This window comes from Thunnus thynnus, chromosome 3 (genome assembly GCF_963924715.1).
Source record: "Thunnus thynnus chromosome 3, fThuThy2.1, whole genome shotgun sequence".
Classification (NCBI taxonomy): domain Eukaryota; kingdom Metazoa; phylum Chordata; class Actinopteri; order Scombriformes; family Scombridae; genus Thunnus; species Thunnus thynnus.
The window spans coordinates 21,886,185-21,909,897 of NC_089519.1; the positions used below are offsets into that span (position 1 = coordinate 21,886,185).

Genomic DNA, 23,713 nt, shown 5'->3' on the forward strand with positions numbered 1-23,713 from the left:
CATTTCCAAATTGATTTCATATGTCTCTAAATCTGTTTTTTTTTTTGGAACTACAACCAAATTATAACTTTGTCATTTAAATAACAAGTGAAAGTTATTTTTAAAGTGGCACATAAACACTGGCGACTGTAAAAGTTTTTGAATTTTATTGATAATCATCTTGACAGTGGCTGGCAGTGTTATATACAACATCATATACAAAATAGAGTGTAATGACTAATCGTTATTGTGCAACAATGACAGAGGGTTGATATCACAGAAAGACGATAGTGTCAGATAGTACAAATAATAATTACCGGTCAAGTCAGTAGCTCTGTTTCTTGCTGGCGAACATGTCCCACTGATGCACAGATACACTGGTTACAGTCAATGCAACAACATGACAGTAATGTGACAACGTTAAATACATTAATTATAGAAACATACAGGATACAGAATGTGTCACTGGAGCTCCATTGAGGTTTATCTGTAGACATCATGCATATTTAAGAAGTACTAAAATTATTGTACATTTAGACAGTGTACTGAGGTAGCATGCAGGGAACAGGACAAAACACATCATTACATCTGTGTAATTGAATCAAAGTTACAAAAGTATCATTATAAACCAAAGCTGACAAATCATATACCTGATATTGTTTGTTTATGCCCAAACAAGAGGCATTTTTTAAATTTTTTTATTATTATAAATATTTTCACGACAGTTCACCATCATGCATTTTCATGTCTAAAGACAGAAGAGATGAAAATGGGGGATTCAAACTGCACTGCTGAAGTTGGATCCATGAGGAAGTGTGTGGACAGTATGGAGGACCTAGATAGTGTTGCAAAAGCTTATAAAGCAAAGACCTTACAAATCAATCAATCAATAACGCAGATTATAAAAGAAAGGAATGTTTGTAAATTGGTTTAACAATATTTTTTTTTCTTTTTATTGTTATACCAGTTTCCACTTTAATTTACAGTCCCCTATTAACTTTTTAATTTGACAACTCTGTTATTTTGCAGCCTTTCCTACAATGTGGCAAAATCCCTCTAACCCACAAACAGATGTTCTCATTTTGTTATCACCAGAACTTGATACTTTGAAATAATTAGGATTTAAGTGCAATTAACTTTCATGAAATTTGGTACAGAAATTCATGGTTCTGTTGAAATGAAGTGTATTAACTTTGGTGATCCCCTGACTTTTCATCTAACGCCTTCATGAAGTCACGTTCCAATGTGTTCAACACTTTGTTTTGTGACCTACAAACCCCTAAGCTGATCCCCACCAACCAATTCCTCAACTGTACTTTCTGGGGAAAAATTGAAATTTGAACAGCTACAATTTTAATGACAACTGGGCCAACTCCATCTGCTGATGAAGGTCTTGTAATATGATCAAAAGCTACAGAACAGCTACTAAAGGGACCTTGAAGTGAGGAGAGAGAACTGTTTCCATTTGTAAAGTGTTAGCTCATCTTTTTTAAATAGGAGTTAACAAAATGCTTTATAACTATGTGTAAGGCTCTCTAGGTCCTCCATATTTCGATGTAGGCGACAGTCTAAGGTTTCCACAGCCTTAGGAGGCCATCCTCGCTGTATGTGGCGATCAGATTCATATGTGGGTGGTGGGCGATGCCGATTACATCTTTCTCGTGAACCTGTGGGTGCAGAGGAACACAGATCAGCACACAATCTCCATTACCCATCACCCATGCTGTTTCCTTATTAGTCTTCTCTAGGATTGCTACACAACAGCAGTGACATTTCATGCACAGTGAGTCACTGAATATCAAGTGAGACCAAAATAACTAGATGAAAACTATTGGCAGCGCAGTTTTTAATAAATCACATTTCACATGAGTGTGGATAAACCGCCTCCTCTTGCAGACTTTGATGAGTGAATATTAGCAGCTGAGCTTACGGTCAGCGTTTTCTCCAGCCTTCCTGCCGTATAGTTGAAGCAGTAGAGCACTAAGTCTTCTCCCACACAGTAAATCCACTCCCCGCGGGGCGAAAGGGTGCAACACACAAAGTCTGTTCCTTCCTTTCTATCCGAGCTGAAGGTCTTCACAGTCTGAGGAGAAAGATAGTATTAAGCTTCTACAAAGATGTTCTGGTATAGTGTGGGTGCAAGCATAACCAAAATACCAATACCTACAACATAAAGGAAAAGATTGTGTCATAAATAATGCAAGTTTGAAGATGCTTTGAGACATACACTTATTTGTTTTCATGCTGAGAGTTAGATGAGAAGATCAATACCATTCTTAGACATGAGTGCAGTATTGATCTTTTCATCTAACAGAAAGAAATGTTTAACTCGTCCTTTAACAAAGAATATGGCAGAATAATGGGATTGTCAATAAAATCAATCTTTATATCAGAGAACCAGAACCTAGATTTGAATATTGATTATGAATGGATTACAAGTCAGAGATCTCTCACTTGACCGTGCATGTTCATGACGACCACCATGTTGGAGTGGTTACAGACCACAAAGTGCTCTGGACTTTGTGGTAGAGGAATCACATTGTTGACGGGGACCTCTGATGTCCGGGACAGAGATTTGAAAGTGTGGATGCATTCACAATTCTTGGTGTTCCAAATCTAAAATGTGCACATAGAATAATATTTTAATAAATACGCTTTAGATTACAGCATGCAAATCCAACTGTAAATACTTTGTACATGCAAGGTACCATTGAAATACTTGCAAGGTACCTACTGGCAGGTACAAGGGAAGAAGCACAGGGAATAAGGGGTATTATAGGGTGTTAAGGGGGATCTATAAAACGATTACACTGTAAAAACTTTATTAATTACCCTGTACATATTAAATAATTACAGGATATAGACAGGGGACCAATAGGCTTATCCTATACAGCATGTCATGAAAAAGAGCCAAACAGACAGAATATAAAAGCTTGTCTAGGTTCTTCTCAAACATCAGTTATAATTGTCAGATAAATCTTACATTGGATCCCAAAACTACCTTTCTGTTCCCTTTCTTTCATCATAAGCTAGAGAGGTGCACCCTTCTTCCCGGGCTTAGCCTAATGTTTTGTCCCCAAGCAATAATAATGTACACTACTTTATATATATATAGTTTATACAGTTTTTACAATGTAATTTCCCAAATCCCAGTATTGTGGGATTTATGTCAGTATATGAAAATAAAGGATACCATAACTAATTCCATTACAGTATTGGCACTCTTAATCAGTTTTCTCCTTTCTTGTTTATGTATTATATTAAATATTATTATTGTACTCTGTAGTTATTGAATAGATTCTCAGTAATTTTAAAAAATACTACTTACGGTGTAATTCATTTAAAAGTCCCTCTTTAACACAAAGTTGTAACCCCCTCAATCTCTGACCTCTCGTTTCCTTCTCTTGTACCCAGTAAGTTTTTTTTATTGATGCACTGAAATGTGCAGACTTGCCAAATACTGAAAGACAAGTCAGTATATTACAGCTACATAATATGACTGATGCAGCACAGACATAAATTATAGTCATATAATTTGTCAACATATTTCATCTGGTTATTATACCTTCACAGTGCCATCAGATGAAGCACTAATGATGTGAAATCCATCTTGAGTGAAAGACGCATCATTTACAAACGATGAATGGCCATTTAACTCCTTTAGTGTCTTGCCTGACCTCAGTTCATGGATCCTGAAAATGACACAGTTGGAGAATTTACTGACATAAAAGCTGCTAAAAAAAATACTAAAATGAAATAAAACAGCAGCTCTGACTCATTTATAAAACCAAGGGGGTTTTTTTAACAGAAGAAGGGATTTTTTCCTGAGAGCAGACAAAAACGTGTTGCTGAGCCGCAGAGCTGTGTTATTTTTAGCTCCTGTGTGACTGGGTGCAGATTAGCTAAACCATGACAAAATGCCTAATGCTCACTGATTGACTCTGTCTCTGGGAGGATGAGTTAGTGCATGTAAACAATTCAGACTCCCAGCTCATGGAATAGCAAGCAGAAGAACACGTTGCAGCTTTGTGCCTGAACACATGGTGTCTCAGCTACACCCACACAGCACATGTGCTTCCAACACAGCAGAGAGACGCAGCCCACAACCCCCCGGAGTCAGAAATAGATATTCGACTCCTCAACTATGATGGGGATTCAGTGTGAGTTGAGTGTGTGTGTCAGAGCAAATGAAAGAAAGACTTCCTCACCCTCGGTATTGCATATTTACACTCAGGTGCACTATGTGTGTGAGCAACATGTGATATCAGGCTTTGACTGCTAATGTGTGTTGTCTGCATCTGGAATTATGAAGCTTTCTAAAGGTTTAAAAAGCAGTTACGTTCTCTTTCAATTAACTCATGTTTCATTTGACAATGAAGAAAGAGAAAATATTGATTGCCGGCTAAATAAGCATCAGAATTGAATCCTTTAATGGTCCCACACAGGAAAATCAATGTATTGTATTGTATTTTTCCATGTTGTTGTGGCAACCAGTGGTGGAAAGTAACTGAGTGCATTTACTCAAGTACTGCACTTAAGTACAATTTTGAAGTACTTGTACTTTACTTGAGTATTTCCATTTGATGTTACTTTATACTTCCACTCCACTACATTTCAGAGTGAAACATTGTACTTTCTACTCCACTACATTTATTTGAGAGTTTTAGTTACTTTTTTGACACAATTGATAATATAACAAGCTTTTAAAATACAACACATTGTTAAAGATTAAACCAGTGGTTTCCAACCTTTTTGACTTTTGACAGCTCCACCAAATAGTGATTTTTCCCTCTAAACTTCTCACATGGTTTCATTTCAATAAATGTTGAAATTATCCATTTTTTCACCAGAAATCAAAGATTAGAGAAAAAGTCCAAAAACTGAAAACAGATTTGTTTATCAGAACTTTGTTTTTTCTTCTTTCCTCTCCCATTAATCATCTCACAACCCCTCAGATTTATCTGATGACCCCTTGGTAGGGCCTGACCCTTAGTTTGGGAACCACTGGACTAAACTAGCTAACTGTATATAAAGTAGTTCAAACTAGCTCCACCTCCAGCAGCTACAACAGCAACCTGCTGCTTACACACTAATGCTTCAGTATTAATAATCTAATGATGTCATATATAATAATATATCAGTCAGAGGGACCAAACCACTACTTTTACTGCAATACTTTAAGTACATTTTGCTGCTAATACTTATGTACTTTTACTCAAGCAGGATTTTTCATGCAGGACTTTTACTTGTAATGCAGTATTTTTACATTGTTGTCTTGGTACTTTTACTTAAGTAAAGGACCCACCACTGGTGGCAACATTTTGCAAATCCAATGTGGGTTGTACAAAGACCTCCCAGCTGAATTCACGCCCATGTGTGCACCTTTGAAACTTCTGTGAATCATGTCTGGGGTCAGTGAGAGATCTTACTTCCTCCCACAGTGAACGAGCAAAGTTTTGCCACAACAAAACTCAAGAAATTGAAGAAGATTCCCATCATGTTTTTTGTTTCTCCTTTAATAATATATTTATAAATTTATTTATAAATTCAGTTATTTATGGCTTTACTGTAATAGGTTTTCATCTAATTTTAATTCATGTACTTAATATATATAACTTTTTATATGATACAATTATGTATATATATATATATATATATATATATATATATATATATATATATATATATATATATATATATATATATATATATATATATATATATATACACATATATATACATATATATATATATATATATAGTGACTTACTCATCGTTGAAGTCATTCATTCATCTCTCTGTGTACTGTACAGTTAATAGATTACGTTGTGAAAATACCCAGCAGTTGATAGAGGTTCTCTAAGTCCTCACCATAGAATATATGTGTACACATCTGAACGTCAGTTTTAGCTTATATGAGTACTCTTAATTATTAGCCTGTCAATCTGTCATTCATGCAAATTTCAAAATATTTTCAATAATATTACACAGAGCCACAAGTCTCACAAAATAAATACACATGCAGATCCTCTGGCTAACAAGAGCTGCAGTCTGCAGTGTGTTAACTGTGAAAGTGTGATGACGTTACATCCCACCTGATGGTCTGGTCGAAGGAGGCACTGAGGATTTGGTTGTTGTCCTTGGAGAAGCTCAGACAGGTCACGCCTTTGTTGTGAGCATGCTCAAACCTGCGCAAGCACAAACCACTCTGGATCTTCCACACCTTGCACAGGACCACACACACACATTTTAGGGAGAGAAAAGCTTATGAGACTACTAGTTGAATAATGCTCACTATTAACTCAACTGATAACATTTTTTCAATGTTTTGACATTGTTGTGGCATCATTTACATTCAGTAATAACTAGATAGATTCTTTATTGTCCTTCAAGGAAATGTGTTATCACAGTCTGTACAGAGCCTCGCATAGATACATAGATACAGTACACATCCACAACATAACATGAAAGACATCTATAAAAGGATTAATCCACATTTATACACACATAGATAGCATATATACACAAGTTACAGTTATTTTGTTTAGCAGTAATGTGGTAGAGGGGACACAACTTCTGCTATAACGTGCCCATCTCCAGGCCAGGGATGTGCTCTGCGACCAGATGGAAACAGTGTGAAGAATGGGTAGAGGGGGGGCCTGGGGTCATGTGCTATGTTGCCTGCTCTACGTGTGATGGCTGTGCGGTTGAGGTCTGAGAGGTTGGGGGTGGGAATGGCAAATAATTTTGAAGGCATTGTGTATGATGTGCATGAGTTTGTTCCTAATGGAGGCAATTAACATGGGTTGAATTATACTTTTGTAGAGCAGCAGCAGAAGGTGGGGGGCTGCAGCTAATGATTATTGTCACTATCAATTAGTCTGTATAAATCAACAGAAAATGTCCATCACAATATTATAAATATTGAGGTGAAATCATTACAAGTCTTGTTTTTATGTCTATTGTGAATTATTCCATTAATCAACTAATTGTTGCAGGTTTAGTAATAACAGTAGTCAATCAAAGCAGGACACAACAGTTGGTTGCACGAGTAGACAAATATACAAAAGATAACTAACAAACATTATTATGAAATTAAAAGATGGTCCAACCTTTATCTTTCCATTCTGAGCTCCAGTGGCCAGTAGATCTGTGTCCTGACTGAAGCACATACACAGAACAGCATCATCCATCATCATGAAACTATCTTGAGCCTGATACTTTAAATCCTAATCCATCCATGAATACGCAGGGAGACAGATAGAGAGAGAGAGAGCAGAAAATCAGTGAAATACACCAAATAAAAAAAGATCATTAAGACGTCTCCATTTCTTAATGAGCTGCACTTATATATTTGCGATGTCATCACATGTCATGGTATTTACCTTACTAATTTTACCGGTATTGAAGTTCCAGACTCCAATGAACCCATCCACTGATCCAGTGATTAAATACTTGCCATCAGGAGAGAAACGGGCACATTCAACATGTGACCGTCGTCCAAACTGCAGATTGAAATGACATAAAGGAACCACTCATTAACACTCCTTCACCCTCCAGAACACATGCTTGCCTGTACGGATTGCAGCCCGTGATCCAGAGGTACTGAGATATAAAAAACAAGTTAATATCGGGTGACCCAAAGGAGGCATGAAGTTCTCCACTATGCTGCTGTTTACTGTTGTGTAGGCTCACATTAACCTTGGGCAGAGAAAAGCAAGGACAAGCAACTCAGGCAGCTCCATCTGGATGCGGGAGATGAGAGCACAGCCAGAGACTAAGACAAGTGCCTTCAGGTGAGTAAACCAATTAGTTGTGTGTGCATGTATGTGTTTGCCAAATGTATTGTGGAGCTAACGAGCAGGGAGATATAAACTACAGTATATTTGGAAACGAATCATTAATAAAAAGGTTATTTTTTACTGTGAATCCACTTTTTTACAACTACAGAAACGTAATTTTTCAACTCTCACAATTACAAAAACAAACTGTGAAAGTAAGCAAACAGTCCTGAACACTGTTATGTAGAGTGTAGTATATAATCTGTAATTCTATGTTAATAAGAACCTGTGGTCGGCTACCTTAATGTGACGGTACAGCTGCGTGGGAAAGCTCTCTTTCTCGACATGTCTCTCCTTGTTGCCACATGTGTCGATGGCCTTGTCAGGGGAGAGATGACCCGCAAACTGCTGTATTCTCATTGACTGTGGAAGAGAAATGAGGAACAATCAACTGAAAACATAAAGCAGTTGTGGTTGTTTTACTCCATCAAGTTTAAGAATGCTAAGAAATGCCAACTTTAGCAGCATCTTTAAATGGATATTTTTAAGTGTTGTTGTCCTGCTAGGCAATGAACAATGGAAATGGAGGAGCTATTTGCAGTTGGAAAATAGTAAAAACAAATTGTGAATAGCGTTGCTGCACTTGTGTAACGACTCCCGAAACAAATAAAGCAATGAATTATAATTCATTATAATTAAGAATTATAATTATAATATATAATGAATCATAGCAAATATACCTGTTTTTTGATTAGTTTTCTAATTTGACACTGGCAGTAATGATTCAAAGTCTCCCTTTTAAATGGCAGCTTTATCTTTTCCTCAAGTACAATAATTTCTTACTACAACATTAGTATATAATTAATACTTTTTAGTGGTATTATACTGCATGGAATTAGTCATCACCAAGAACGTTCCCCTGGGGAAAATGTACTCTCTCTCTCTATATATATATATGGCATAAGTGTGATTTTCTTTAGGACTTTCTTTTGAAATCACTTCTGTTACTGTGATGTAACAGTCACAAGCTTAGTCTTAAAATATTTAATGCAAGCTAGACTCAATCTTCAGAATATAACTGAGGGTATAAAATACACAGGGGGCCATCATCTGCACAAGACATTTAGCATCTTTCACTTTATCATACACAAAGACCCTATAACAAATCATTAAATATTAAAAACATAATAACATTAATGGTTTTGGACTTATATCTATACAATGCAGTCCACCAGTCACCAGCACTTTAAAAACCTCTAACATGGCAGGAGCAGATAAGACACTTTCATACGGATGAAGATATTGATCAGCCTACTCACGCCAACTTGTTCCAAGAGCCCCATGAGGCGAGAAGGGGGCACCACACTGACCTCCCTCACCAGCGCCTCGGCTATTGCCCTGCGCCGCTTCTCCTTGCTGCTGCCTTTCGGGTATGCCTGCAGCGGGGGTGAAAGGGTGTTATAAAGGTTTATAAAGCACACATGGAGTTGTTTGAATGTACACACTATTATTGTCTCACCTCACGCGGGTCAAAGTAGGAGCACGTTAGCAGGTTGTCCAAGTGGATGTACCTCTCTGGCTGGGTCTGCTTCAGCATGATCATTGGGTCAGTTTGTCTGAGGAGTGAACGTGCTGCTCCCACCTCCCTCATTTCAATGAGCTCCATCACAACCTGTTGGAGAGGTCGCTGTTCATCAGAAGCTGCTAATGTAAACATTCAAGCGAAGACCATCAGCTGAGAAATGTGAAAATCACCTGCTCGTAAAGGTCAATAAGCGTGTTGTCGGGCAACTTGAGGGACTCGATCGCCAGCAGGACGGAGTCCCAATGGCCATTTTTGATGTCTGCAATGAAACTGTCGATACTTTCCACTGTGTTGAGTGAGACAGTGGTTTCCTCCTGTAACGTGGTCAGTGTTCGGTAGAGGTTGTTCTCCTTCAGGTACTGCATTATCAGGCGGATCACGCTACAGGGACAAAAAGGGTAAATGTTACAACCACACGTTGACTGATAATCATATCTACAAAGACTGTGTAGAATAATATCTGAAGTGTTAATAAGTGCAGTGTGAACTCAGGTAAACACTGGCATTGTTTTATGAGAGTTCAGGTAATTGGGTAATTTTGTAATATTCAAGCAACACCAACCAATTTCTTTGTGGCATTTTATTGGTACGGGGTGTTTTTGCATGTAGAGGGCAAAGTCAGTACTAATACCTTCTGTCACGCTCTGGTCATTCTGAGCGATCACTGTTAAAAAACTGTTTTATTTTCAGATGCTGTTCCTGATGTGGTCATAGATTCTCTGGCACAACCATCAAAAGAAAGGATCATGGCAGGAATCCAGTTTCATGTGGACTTTTGTCGCACCCATAGCCAACTGCTGGGTATTTTCACAACTTAATCACATGCAGCCACTCTGCCAGCATCACCCTGCAGGACTATGCTTTAGGGGCTTTCATGCACACTCTTGTGCATGGATCAGTGACATTACCTGATGACTGGATTAACATCACCCACTGATGCTCAAAAGCACTTTTTATGCTTAAACTCACTCCCTTTTAACCCCCACCATAAGAAAACCCACCCACATGTGTCCCCACAGGAAGACTAAGGAATCAACCAATACAAAAGCACACTCACGTGCTGGCCAGGGGCGGAGATGGTATTAGATCAACAGGCACATGAAGCAGACATTGTGTAGAGACTGCAAAACAACCCGGACCCTCCTCTCTCTCAGCATAATCAATCAGCACATGAGGTTAAAATGGCTCAAAAAGCAGCCTCACAGGCAAGACTGGCCATGTGTACAGCAGACTGGCCACAATATGCAGGATATACAGTAAATAATAAAAGCGTATCTGTGATTGGATGGTAGCTTCTACAACCGATTAAACAAACGCCACATGGGCGCACAGACTGCGCAGATAATAGATGATAAATAACGGCGTCATTTAGAGTTATTTGTCCATTTCTTTAAATTAAACACTCATGATAGGAGGAACTTTTAGATAACATCGCAGCAAAATTATAATTTCCCTAAGGAATGTCAGTGATGCATCACAGGAGATACTTAAGGTGTGATCTACAGTTTCCTATCCATTAAAAAACCCACACATCTTTCCAGCATTTGAGAAAAACTAATGTTTTTCTTTAAAATCATAACACAGATGTTGTTATCATTATTAATTATCACTGAAAACTTCAAAAAAGCGCACTTACTCCGCGGGCTCCATCTCCACAGCCATGCTGATGTTTTCCACTGCTGTTGCGGCACCGGACTGGCTGTGTGGCGGCTCGGCTCGGGCTCTGCGCTCGCTAGAGCCACGTGAAATCCGTGTGCTGAGGACCACCCACTACACGTGCTTCTCTTGTGTCTCGTATTTTTGCGTCGGCCAGCAGTCCCAAACCTTAAGACTGCCGCCGCCACACAAACTCTTGGAGCTACACCTCCTCCTCCTCCCTGACGCATGCCGATACATAGAAACATTTTCTGGGCACGTTGTGTGCAGCAGAGCAGACGCGGCTGCGCGGCGAGATGCTGCAGCGGCATTCAGCCACGACAACAGCAGCATCAGCACCACGGACAGCCCTCGTGGCTCAGAGCGTGCTCGCCTTTAGGAACCATCGTACAGGAGCCAAAACCACTGCTCCCAACGTCCTCTAACGGAAAATCACCTCAGTACCAGTCATCATTATGCAGATACAGATCTGAGTGCGTCTGTGCCTTATTTGCCTTGAGCATCATTTTCTTAAGAACCACTACTTGTCTTTTCATTTCATTACACATTGCGGGGATGATGCTGTAGTGGTTTGTGAGTATTTAGCATACAGATAAATTGTTTGCCACTTCAGTAAGAGTATTTCATCTGCGTGCCTGCTTGTAGGCCTACAACAGCTGCCCCCTGAATCCGTAACAGAGGTTTCATGACATCATGTGGCATTAATCCTGCATTAGAAAAACAACCTTGCAAAGGCGTTGTTGTCAAACCAGTGTGGAGGCAAATTACACATACAAAAATAGATACTTGGATTAATAGTTACTGCCTACATATGAGGAGGCATTATGTGAGCAGGCCTATACTGTAAATTAGGTTTATTTTTAACTTTCACCTGCATGATACCACATTTTAACACAATAAATTGCCATACATAAGAAAAGTCACACCCACACCAGGGAGTGAAATTTAAACAAGGTCTCTAATGACAAAATATAGCAATCTTGTTTATGATTCAGCAACTCAGGTGTGAAGATGTATCGGTTTGATATATGATACTTTGTATTAATCTCCACAAGGAACATCTGGAATATGAGATATTGTACTTTATATCCAAACTGCTGGTCACTGAGAGCAAACGGAGCTTCCTCTTCCTCTTCCTCCTCATGTTTATATCTGCAGAGGTTCACAGTTCTGTTCACAGACCGGTATAGTGCCAATGCCCCTATAGGAAGACTATTTGGTCCTGTTCCATGAATCTCTACCTGCATTTCTTAATTTCTCTGGAGTGATAATCAGCATTCATTGTGCATCACTTCTCAACAAAACACCGGGCCCGCTCTGCGGTCAGTAAATCCTCTGTGTGCTACAGAAATCAGGTGCAATTTGGTGGGGAGTAGCCTAATGTCAGCTGGGAGGAATTGTTCCTAAAATTTGTGACAATCATCACAGAGAGAGCAAAACACCTCCTAAAACCTATATGTTTTGTGGGACTCGACATCTTCCCAACTGATTCCCATAATAATTATACGAAATTTAGATTTAAAAGTATTTGATTTTTTGGCTCACTGTTTCTCTCGCGAGAGTTCGTCCTTGCGCCTGATCCAACCTAGCATTTACCGTTGAGGAGAACAGGTGAACGCTAATTGACTGAGCACGCCATGTGAACCACAGTTTTCGTAAGAAGCAGCATTCTGCAGGGTGAGTGTTGTATTTTCTTCAATCTCCTTTTTAGGCCAATAAACTTACATTTAGTTTACATTTCGAACGTGCTACTTATGAAGGCCTATCTCTGTTTCCCCCTCCATCAAAGTGCACGAAATATGCCGACGAACAACAACCAGGTGAGTACAATGGAGTCAGATTAACCTCATGCTGCATCAACAGCTGAATGTTTTACATTTTTATTTTTACACAGAGAGTTGCTTAAAATCTCTTTTGTGTTTGAATTTTGTAGTCATATTTTGTTAGATAAGTTCCCAAACGTAAAAATAAAAAGTATTTTCTTAACACTAAGGACTCCCATATTGATATTTCACTCCAGGACCTTTGGGTGTTTTGGTTGGTTATAACTAGAATTACACTGTAAAGAATAATTGTGCACTAGGTGGGGAGATGGAAGTCAAAAAGCTGGATCTGAACTGAGGTTTTGTCTCTGCTGGTTTCGTACAGAAGGTCCCCAGTGCAGCTGCCAGACTGGCCAAGCTGCCCATGGTTCGCTCCGCTTGTGCCAAGCTGTCAGTCTTGTACATTGACACTAAATGCAGCCACCCCAGCCTGAGGTCTGTGTGTGAGGTGCTGGAGAACAGTGTGACAGCTTTAGGCACAGTGGCATCGGATAGGATGTCACCTGTCATTGTTAAACTGGAGCCTCAAAGTGAGTGTTGTTGGAACCATTTTCTGTGTGACTTTTTAGGCTTTATTGTCATTTATTATATTCCCTGTTTATATTCATCCGTACATGCCAATCTGTTCTGATGTGGATGTGAGGCAAAGGGGAAAAAAGATATTGCCAGTAAGTTTGCATCATCACTGCAACTAACAATTTGATTATCAATTTTTTAAAATTAATTTAGTCAATAAAGTGTCAGAAAATAGTGGAAAAACTCTCATCACAAGTTCCTAGTGCCCAAAGTGATGTCATAAAATTGTTTGTATTATCCAACAATCAGTTCAAAACCCAAAGAAATTAAACTTACATTCATATAAAAGAGAGAAGAGCAGGAAATTCTCACATTTGAGAGGCTTGAATCAGCAAATATTTGGAGTTTTTCCTTTAAGAATTACTTGATTATCATGAATGTTGAACATGAATTTCATCAGATGACAAAGTCAATTAATTGATTAATTGTTTTGACTGTAATGTTCATAAAATGTTTGTTGGGGCTGTATCACAGCTTTCCAAAATCTGTGATCCATAACAGAAAAAACTCAGGATGGAGCAGTGAAAAAATGTTTTAATATTTGTTTTTAAATTTAAGATCAATAATGTATCAACTAAAAACTGTAAATTATATAACTTGAACCTATTTCAAAAGGTTACACAACCCCATCACTAATAAGTGATGATCACTTAATCCGTGTAAGGTCATGCAGCTAAAAAATATGTTTCATACATAAACTCATGAGTATCCATATGAATAATTTATATCCAATTAAAATCAAGTGTTAATAATAACTTTTTATGCTTTTCAGACAACAAAAGATACAGATGATGCATAATGAGTCAACATATTAACTAAATGAAGACAGGGGCTGCAGCTGCCAGTTGTTGTTGTATTGATTCACTGTCTGTAATATTTCCATAGTTTCCATTGCAAATGATGTTGCATGTAAAAGTCTTGACTGGTTTGAGACTACATTCCCAGTGCTTCACACACCCACAGAGCAGGTAACATTTTCCTGTCCTTTTAATCCTTCGATATTGAATTCACACAAATTGCACAAAAAATACAAATTACACAGATTCTTTGGAAGTGTAAAAGAAGCCAGATCCCTCTTTGTGTTCTCTTCGTTTTGTCTGTTTCACTAAGATTGTTGTCGGTGCCAAGAACAAGATGCTTGAGATCCGAGATGTGGTGAACATTGTAGCTAATGGAACTATGGAGTGTGTACAGCACACTGTCGCCTGGGTTATCGAGAGGATGCAGCAGGTTGATGAGCAGGCTAACCATGCAGTAGTGGAGCGAGCCATCAGTGTGGTCAGTGTGGGACTGGACACCGCTCTGAACATATCTGAGGCTCTGATGGACCGAGTGCTTCCTCCTACAGAGGAAGAAAAAGGTAATTAGATGCTACCGGTGTCACATTCAATATGTACACTAGCCACCGTCTGTCCCTCAAAATACCTTCTTGGTGGTTTTATAGAGGAAGAAGCCCGCTTGGAGGGTTTTGAGGCAGCTACACTCAGGAGAAGTTACCCAGTGCGACTGGTGACATTCACTGCCAAGCTGTGCAGAAGAACCTATCACAAGGCTGGAGCCAAGATGCAGTCTGTTGAGGTGTGCTGTCAGTACAGTTTCACAAGAGAGAGAGTGGTGGGTGTGTCTAAAGCAGACTGTTAGCATGTGTGGTTCTAACAGATCATCAAATTATTCAAAATGATACTGACTTCATAGTGGAGTCATTTAATCATTGTGTCCAGGAAATCATGTGCACTGTTGATCACTTGTACTCTCTGTATTTAGGAAGATAAAGACCGAAACAACATAAATAGCTGCATAAATGATCGACAGTGTGCAATGTTTTTTGGTCTTTCACAGTTAGTTTTTTATCAGATGCACCTGTCTATGAATTTCTGGTGTTGCACACAACAACTAAAAGATTGAAATCAACTGCTCACCAAATCTGGCATGATCATTAACACATATAATCTTTGCAGTCGCATGTTTTTGGTGCAGTACTTGTGAAGTTTTTTTTTTCTTTAATATTTATAGGAAATAATCCTATGTGACGTGTTCTCCTTTTCTCTTCAAGTTCAAAAAGTAACATGTAACTTTTGCAAAGAAAATATAAGTATTAGAATTGTCTTTATTTTATGCTTGTATTTAAATCAGCTTTTGTTCTGAATCAAATGATTAACTGACTACTAAATAGATCTTTTTCACAACTGACATTTTGCAGGAAAAGCACAGGTTACTAATAACATTACATAACAACAGCTCTGTTTTATTCAATGGTCCCAGTGAGCCATGACAATGTGACAGTGAGCCAGCGTGCACAATGCCAGGAACCTGACAATGAATCAGCTAAATGCAATAGTCATGATTCATTTTATTATTTACACCTGTGCTTTTCTTACTGTGACATGTCAAAATGTCCTCTGTGGGGGGAAAAAAGGCTTATAGCACCTGTTTTTCCTGTTGATTATGAGCTCAAGAGAAATAGTCTTCGATATATCCAACTTTTACTGAATTAGTACTTTTTGTCCTTTTATTAACAGGTCATGGAGACTTTGTCCAGGTCTTCAGGTCTTCTTCAGGACCTTCAAACCAGCTGGCTGGCCTTGGCCTGGAGCCTCCAGGGACTCCCCCAGTACCTCCAGCATCAGGTGTTCTTCTTTATCTCCCAGATGTACAACTTAGGCTGCCATTCATCACAACAAAACCACTCCAGTGAAGACAGGAGTTGCCTCAAGGCTGCAGAGGCCTCCTCGGTTCACAAGGACGTCGTTAAAATCCCCCCACAGGTTCCACCTAACTACCGGATGAGAAGGCCCACAAAGATGTCTGTGTTTGAAAATGGATGTAACATTAAAGGATGTCTGCATCGTTGATGTAGGCTGCTGTAATTATTTGATATACATGTCTGTGTGCTAAATTAACACAGCTATCAGAAAAGTTTACAAACTCAATATTGTTTTGTACAATAAAGTTTTTTTTTGAAGATTCATGAACTTAACTTCCTCTTGTCTTATTTACAACTACACCACCAAAATATCAAGTGACTCAGACTTATGAATCAAAACATGACACCACCTCCTCCAGACCTCAGTTGTGTGAGGAAAAATTGAGTCACCATTTGTCCAGCACTCCAGTGTGAACAAAATACTGAATTTATAGTATAAAATTACAAGTAAGACATATGAGGTGTTATAAACCAGTAGGACTTTGCCACAAACCAGTTTCAAGCCAACAACTTTCCACTTCCTGCTACTTTGAGAACCTTTGTGACCGGCATGGACCTTATTGAATCATTACTGCTTATGGCTGCGATGAACATTTTCCACTACAAATCAATTTTATCTTATATGCTGTTTCTGCTATTTTCACTATTACCACCTAATGCAGGTATCAACACTTCAACTTATATAAAATACTCTGACATGTCAAAACATCAGCTGTGAAAAAGGTCTATTGCAGTTATAAGGTGCATTGAGCTCAATATGCAGCCCACTGAGTAGTGACTTATTAATGAACCTGTTCAAATAAGCTTGTGATACTTCACTGCAAAAATCTGACAATTGACAATAATTCACAAGTTTTAATAAAAGAAAATTTTAAGGCAAGATACTGTCTGAGGCAAAACACATTCTGTTAAACTATGTTTTGGCCCTTGGATATTGATTCAGGCATATTCCAGATGGTGATTTATCAAACTGCACTGTGGCAACTGCCTAAAATAAGTTGGCTTCCAACAATCAAAACTACGATATTCAAAAAAAGATGACAAAAAAAAAAAAAAAAAAAAAATTATGGTTTGGACTCAATTAAAAATGAATCACAATGACACAAAATTTTCAGCAAAACATTACTTTATTTGACTTATTGATTTCACTTTTGGCTGGACTCTGACTTGGATGTGGATGCCCTCAGAGAAGAAAGGCGGCGCCTCTTGGCGATCTGTTCCTGGCGCTTCTCCTTGGCCTCCTGTTTGCAAGAAGAAATGTGTCAGACATGTTTCAACACTATCAAAGTAACAGCCATTTACACCCAAACAAGTTAAACCCCCCTTTATCCGTATCACATTTTTTAATAAATAGGGCTAATGACAGCTAAACAATGCAAGGAAATTCTTCAAAAATAAATAAAACTCGACTTTGTACTTGAACTTAAAAGTTAAATGTTAAACAGTAAAATGGTAACATTTCATTCAATTTGAAACCCCCTTAATTGTTAGTGCTCAGTTGCAAAGGTAGGGTAGTATTTTTATAAGAAGTGTTTAAAATTAAGAGCTGCTTCAGTTTTCTGGAATATTTATTAAATGTCTAAGCACTAATAAGACAGGATAACAATAAAACTTACCTTCATCCTCTTAGCCAGCAGCTTGGCGTACTCAGATGCCTCCTCCTTGTTCTTCTGGGTGCGCTGTCTCTTGAGGGCAATGCGGCGGCGCTTGTGCTGCAGCACACGGGGCGTCACCAGTCTCTGGATCCTGGGAGCCTTAGTTCTGGGCTTCTTGCCTACCATACAGAGGAAAGAGAGTTGTTGTTTATTGATCATGCAAATAAAAACCAGGTGAGGTTACCAAGGTGAGGCACAGGGTGTTCAGGGTGAATTTGACACAAGGAGCCAACACTGTGTGCCATCAGCAGTGATACATGAGCCCCAAGAGGAGACAATATCTTTTGCCATAAACAATGATCAGTGATATATTACTTAAGAGGGGCCATCAGCATCAGTACCTGATGCTCCAGTATCACCACTTCACTGTGGAGTACTTTCTAGTGTGCAGGTTCAGCAGTGCTGAACAGTCACAGCACAATACACCTGACTATGTACAGGAAGCCTCGACATTGTCTACAGTATGTTGTATGGCCCTCATGTGACTTTAGTACCCAGCTCACTGTTTTGCCACAAGTCCTGAATGAGCTCAGCAACTTGCTGAAGTCAGTATACAAAACAAGTCTCCAAAGCTAGCTCCACAGCTAAAAGCCTTCCCCATGGTAAACAGTGCAATATGTGTAGAAAGGGTTTGTAATACTGAATCACGGCTGTAATGCTTGTATTGTTGTTGTAGCAGCAGTGTACAGGCGTCACGAGGAGGAGGACAGGTAACTCGTCAGGAAGAGCTGTTGTCAGACGCCATTCTTGCCTAGCAGTACTTGCATTGTTGATGATGTAAAAAATATAAAAAGCAGCTTATTTTGATTTGGCCCCAAAACAGAGTATAAGCCTAATATTACAAATATTGCTTGACAAATAGTCAGTGTATATTAGTCAGGGGTGTAACGGTTCATGTAGTCGCTCTGAACCATTCGATAGAGGATATTCAGTACGTGACTTTCCTTGGTTTGGATTGCTCCATGACCCAAACAGTAGCTGTCAAAATAGTTTAATAATCCACATACTCCAACATGCGGAACAATAATTCACCCAGAACATTTTGGCATGGCACCACTTAGCTGTAGCATGCTCATGGATTTATGCTAACCAGCTTAGCCAAGGTAACTTGGTTACCCTGTATTGTCACTGCCATCAGAATGACAAACAAAAGACCGGTAAGTGCAACACTTATTAAAATATGTTCCGTAGTGAAACGACATCACTGCTGGAGGAGGAGCTAGTAGATAAATCAGCATAAAACAGCTGTCAGCAGGTGTCCTGACTCCTTGCAGGAAACAAAGGTTGTTTTCCTTTTCCACTGCAGCACAAGTTAACTATTTCAGTAACAGTTTCGACTGCAGCAAAACTAATCTGCTTCAGTAATAGTTACAGGCAATGAGCCACTGTTAGAGGTTTACATTTTTCAAAATTTTCTACCTTTCTTTTTATTCCCTGCTTTACTGAAAACAAAGAACCTTGACCCCACATCCAAGATACTTGCCAAACTGTGAATTGTGTGTACCGTTAAACCCCTAATATTAATTCATATAGTGTATTGTCCTCGTTACACCTTGTAAGATGGCTTTGTTCATCCCAAATCCTACATTTTCAACTCAATTTACTGGGTCGTAGGACCTAAAAATGTTTTCTATCTGCTCCTCTGAGTCAATATATGCAGGATTTGAGGAATCTGACAGGTCAAGTGTTCCTGTGAGAGAGAATACTGACAAGTGAAATCATGAATACTAGAATAAAAACTAAAAATATTTAGATTTGATACATAACTTTAAAAAGTGATTTTACTTTCACAATACATAATTGCAGAAATATTTTGCAGAATGTGGCTGTATATCTCATCAATACTGTTCACTGTTAAAGCCAAACCAAACTGTATTTTGAATGTCCAAAGATCAATATTTTTCTCTAACAAACCTAAACCTAAGTCAGAAGAGTTGAATTACCAAGAGACGAAATAAAAGCTAAAAGCCAAGTAGTGTTTATATTATCATTTCTCCACTGCTTTCATCATCAATCACTGTCTGAAGTATCTTATGAGTATATTTTGGCAACAACCAGGTACATCTTTGAGAGAAACTTTAACTTATTTGGATAACTGCAGCAATACTTCTGTTTTTAAGTGCAAGCCAACTCCATAGCCAATGAATGCTGCCTACATTTAAAATCATCCCAATGACAAATATGTAGACTTAGTATTAACATCTGTAGTCTTACCTTCTTTAGACAGGGGTCTCCTCACAACATACTGCCTAACATCATCCTCCTTGGCCAGGTTGAAGAGCTTGCGGATCTTGCTGGCCCTCTTGGGACCAAGACGGCGAGGGACGGTGCTGTCGGTCAGCCCGGGAATGTCCTTCTCACCTGAGAAAAACCAAATCAATCCAGTTCAATGAAGGAAAACTTCACCTGAAACTTTACACTGCTTACATCTTGAGTACTAAGATTATTTTCAACAATCACTAAATTATATAATTGTCAGACAAGCAGAGTATTTCTTTCCAAAGAAGAAGAGGGGCTGCTGCTTTCAGCAAAGTTTAAGCTGTTTCTCATGTTCACTATATGCAACAACAGAAAATTGCCATAGTGTCAAAGAAATAAACATAATGCTGCCAAACCCCTGACAAATGGAGCACATTTGAAGGGACAGTAAAAGAAATGTAAACTCAATACTGTGAACAATGAGAGAGCAATGCAGTTCAACCATCTATGGTTACAGGTCTGGTCGCATCTGGTAAGCAGCTCCACAGTTACTCTGGCAACACGCTGTCCCCCCTTAATGACTATGGACCAATCAGAAAGGGTCTACTGGTGTGCCATCAACATCTTTCATTGAGAGACATTTTTAAAATTTGAGTTTTACTAGTTAGCAGCTGAATTCTGGGTCCAATCTTTGCCCTGCAGAAAAAACAAACATGTTACCTTTCTTAACGATGACCAAGTTGAGAACGCTGAGGTTGGCGTCAACGATGCAACCACGGACAGACTTGCGCTTGCGCTCACCAGTCCTGCGGGGACGGTAGCAGGAGTGGCCCTTGCTAAGCAGCAGGCGCACACGGCCGTGGGTCAGCACACCCTGCTTCATGGGGAAGCCCTGCTTGTCGTTGCCTCCGCTGATGCGCACCACATAACCCTGCAAAAGCAGAGAAAGCAGTTATCCAACTGTCGTGCAATGATTCAAAGTGACAAGTGATACAGAACATTTAGATCAAACTTTACTGATTTAAACTTGACATTTCTGCAAATGCTGACCACACATGAAGCTTAAAGCATTTGAGCTTCTAATGATTAAGACTGCATGGTCAACTGCCTTTCAATAATTATGTAGTCTAAAGAAGCAAAGCACATAGGCCTGTGAGCTTCTCTACTTCTAGCATTTCTTCCCATCACTTTAGTGCAATTCACTATTAATCTATTTACCGCTTACGTGCAATATAATGTCTATTTTGATTCATCTCTCTTACCTTCCTCTTCTTTCATTTTGTTATTTACTCTAATAGGAACTAGAGCTCTAATAAGCCTTCAATGTTGCCAACTGCTGTGTTGCTGTACATGTGACAAAATCTCTTGAACACTCATAAAAACTTAGTAAAGTAACTAGTTGTAGATGTAGAGAATTGAGAGAGCAATGCAGTTCAACCATCCATGGTTACAGGTCTGGTCGCATCTGGTAAGCAGCTCCTCTGTTACTCTGGCAACACGCTGTCCCCCCTTAATGACTACAGACCAATCAGAAAGGGTCTACTGGTGTGCCACATTTCAATCCAACACATTTACAACATGTCAAACTCAAGTCTGCGCGCTGCTTCCTTGAAGTCTGGACAAGGTGACACCAGATCTAAAAGAGATCACAAGTGTTAACTTCAACGCTCACCTTCCACTCATCTCCCAGAGGGTCAGCAGCCACCTCTGTGGCCATACGCTTCTCATAGAAAGTACGCAGCTTACGCTCATCATCAACTTCAATCAGCTTCTGGCAGCCAGTAGCGGGGAATGAGATGTTCAGCTGAAACACAAAAGGGTTGAAATCACACGTTATTCACTGAAGCTCAGTTAAACACACCTCTGTCAAATTAGCACAAGCTAGATGTAGCAGGTAACGTTAGCAGGTGCTTAACTGCTTACAGGTTATAAATGTTGAGTTGCTGATGAACGTTTCTCAACATTAAGACTTAATAAACGCACAAAAGAACAGTAACTATCACACGTTGCGTTTGTGGGATAATGTGTCGGTCAGAGGGTGACAGACCGCCACGGAGGCCTGTTAGCTTTCCTGCCGGCTATCAAAGTTTACAGAAGTTACAGCCAGTTTAACGGTTAACGTTTCAACCGGATAACGTTGATAACATGTGATGTTCATATATTATTGGCTACACACGTTTGAAAACTCTCTCGTAGTGAACAGAGACTTTTAGCTCCATGCACATTTGTCTGCCATGTTTCTACGGCTCACTCGCCGACAGCGTCCATCAGCGTTTAGCTCTCATCATAATCAAAGCTCATCCTGAGCAACAGAGCCGTAAATGCGACATCAAACTAAGCCGCTTTACTGTTCACAATCAAGGCATTGAACATGTCGGACTATTTAAGAGAAAATGGTTTTACTTTAAGAAATATCTTGAGGGAAACATTGTACCTTCATTTTGCCAAACCGACCCAACGACGGTCCGCCACGGAAAAGAGACCGGATATCCGCGCCGTGATCTCACATAGGCCTGAAATGTTATCGCGATAACTGCCTCGCTGTAGTTTTCTAGTCAAGCTGAAGCAAAGGCAAAGGCAAAAAAAAAAAAAAAAAAAAATCGAACCAGACATACTGACGTCAACCAACACAACGTCATTAAAAATAATTATCTAAAAATAATAGTTATGACCTCCTGCTTTAATTTATTCTTTAATTTAAATTATTATTATTTCTTTATATCGTATTCACTAACACACACACACACACACACACACACACACACACACGCATACACACACAACACATAAAGATCAGTGGACAGATAAGGATAAATTAGCGTTGATTTGCATTTCATAAAAAAATAAAAATCGCTCAATTAAAAAATTATGAATTTGATTTATTTGAATTTCATTAAAAAGTAAAAAAAAAAAAAAAAAGAACAGAAAACAGAAAGTAAACTCCGTGCAGGAAATGTGGCGAGCCAAAGAGCTGTCCTAAAACTCAAAGCAAGATTATAAATCACATCGAGTGATTAATTAGGCTACATTAATGGCTATAGCTGTGGGAGTATTAACAATACATTAAGGATATTATTGAGTCACTGAGCGTGCGTCGTCCAGAGAGCCAGAGAGTGATGTAAAGATAGTTATCATCCCACTCCAGTTTGAGAAAAAAAAAACAAAAAAACAACTGTCTGCTGGACAAATCCATAAAATCCATATTTCCATCTATCAGTTAACAAATGCAATGATCTGATGACATTGTCATAGCCGACTTAATTTAATTTATAAGGATTTCCATTAGTTTAATCAAAACAGAGGCTATTCCTGGGGTTCCTCTATATTTAAGCATTGAGAATGAAAGCAGCTGAACAAAGTCTCTAATTTTATCAGGGAGTGAGTTCACAGAGTTAAGCTACCAGTTAATGTGCTCTAATTGCTTTTTCATTACTTTGTCATTTTTTAACATCAATCAATTAAGCATTTAGCCTATATGTCAGAAAGTAGTGATAAATTCAATCACTATTTCGAAGAGCCCCACATCGCATCTTTAAATTGCTTGTTTTGTCCAACTAATAGTCCAAAGCCCAAAGATATTCAATTTATAGTAATGTAGAGCAGAGAAAAGCAGCAAATCCTCACATTTCAGAAGCTGAAGGCAGCATTGTTTATCAAAATCGTTGACGATTCATTTTCTATTGATAGATTGATTGACATTTGAATTGCAACATGGGGTTAGTAATTCATCACTGGTGTAAACATGCTTTTTCATG

General features: G+C 38.9%; 3 protein-coding genes across 4 annotated transcripts; 1 reads left to right on the forward strand and 2 right to left on the reverse strand.

The window, feature by feature from the left end:
* Positions 1-131: 131 nt before the first annotated feature.
* LOC137179779 (WD40 repeat-containing protein SMU1-like) lies at positions 132-12,476 on the reverse strand. The gene is made up of 12 exons (XM_067584727.1): positions 10,982-12,476; positions 9,516-9,726; positions 9,280-9,432; positions 9,080-9,196; positions 8,061-8,183; positions 7,365-7,484; positions 7,092-7,208; positions 6,075-6,202; positions 3,545-3,671; positions 2,434-2,595; positions 1,910-2,062; positions 132-1,646 (listed from the first exon to the last, which is right to left on the reverse strand). The coding sequence occupies exons 1-12, from the start codon at positions 11,005-11,007 to the stop codon at positions 1,548-1,550; spliced, it is 1,536 nt and encodes a 511-aa protein (XP_067440828.1). The 5' UTR covers positions 11,008-12,476; the 3' UTR covers positions 132-1,547.
* Positions 12,477-12,586: 110 nt separating this feature from the next.
* On the forward strand, positions 12,587-16,377 carry LOC137179781 (perilipin-2-like). Of its 2 annotated transcripts, none has more exons than XM_067584729.1 (7): positions 12,587-12,678; positions 12,791-12,821; positions 13,150-13,354; positions 14,286-14,368; positions 14,511-14,760; positions 14,845-15,014; positions 15,920-16,377. In XM_067584729.1, the coding sequence occupies exons 2-7, from the start codon at positions 12,801-12,803 to the stop codon at positions 16,250-16,252; spliced, it is 1,062 nt and encodes a 353-aa protein (XP_067440830.1). In that variant the 5' UTR covers positions 12,587-12,678; positions 12,791-12,800; the 3' UTR covers positions 16,253-16,377. The 2 variants fall into 2 exon arrangements, with proteins under 2 accessions (XP_067440830.1, XP_067440831.1); XM_067584730.1 differs by having other exon boundaries at positions 14,845-14,978.
* An 835-nt stretch (positions 16,378-17,212) lies between these two features.
* Positions 17,213-22,528, reverse strand: rps6 (ribosomal protein S6). The gene is made up of 6 exons (XM_067584734.1): positions 22,393-22,528; positions 21,631-21,762; positions 20,679-20,889; positions 19,974-20,120; positions 17,721-17,878; positions 17,213-17,345 (listed from the first exon to the last, which is right to left on the reverse strand). The coding sequence occupies exons 1-6, from the start codon at positions 22,396-22,398 to the stop codon at positions 17,250-17,252; spliced, it is 750 nt and encodes a 249-aa protein (XP_067440835.1). The 5' UTR covers positions 22,399-22,528; the 3' UTR covers positions 17,213-17,249.
* Positions 22,529-23,713: the final 1,185 nt, after the last annotated feature.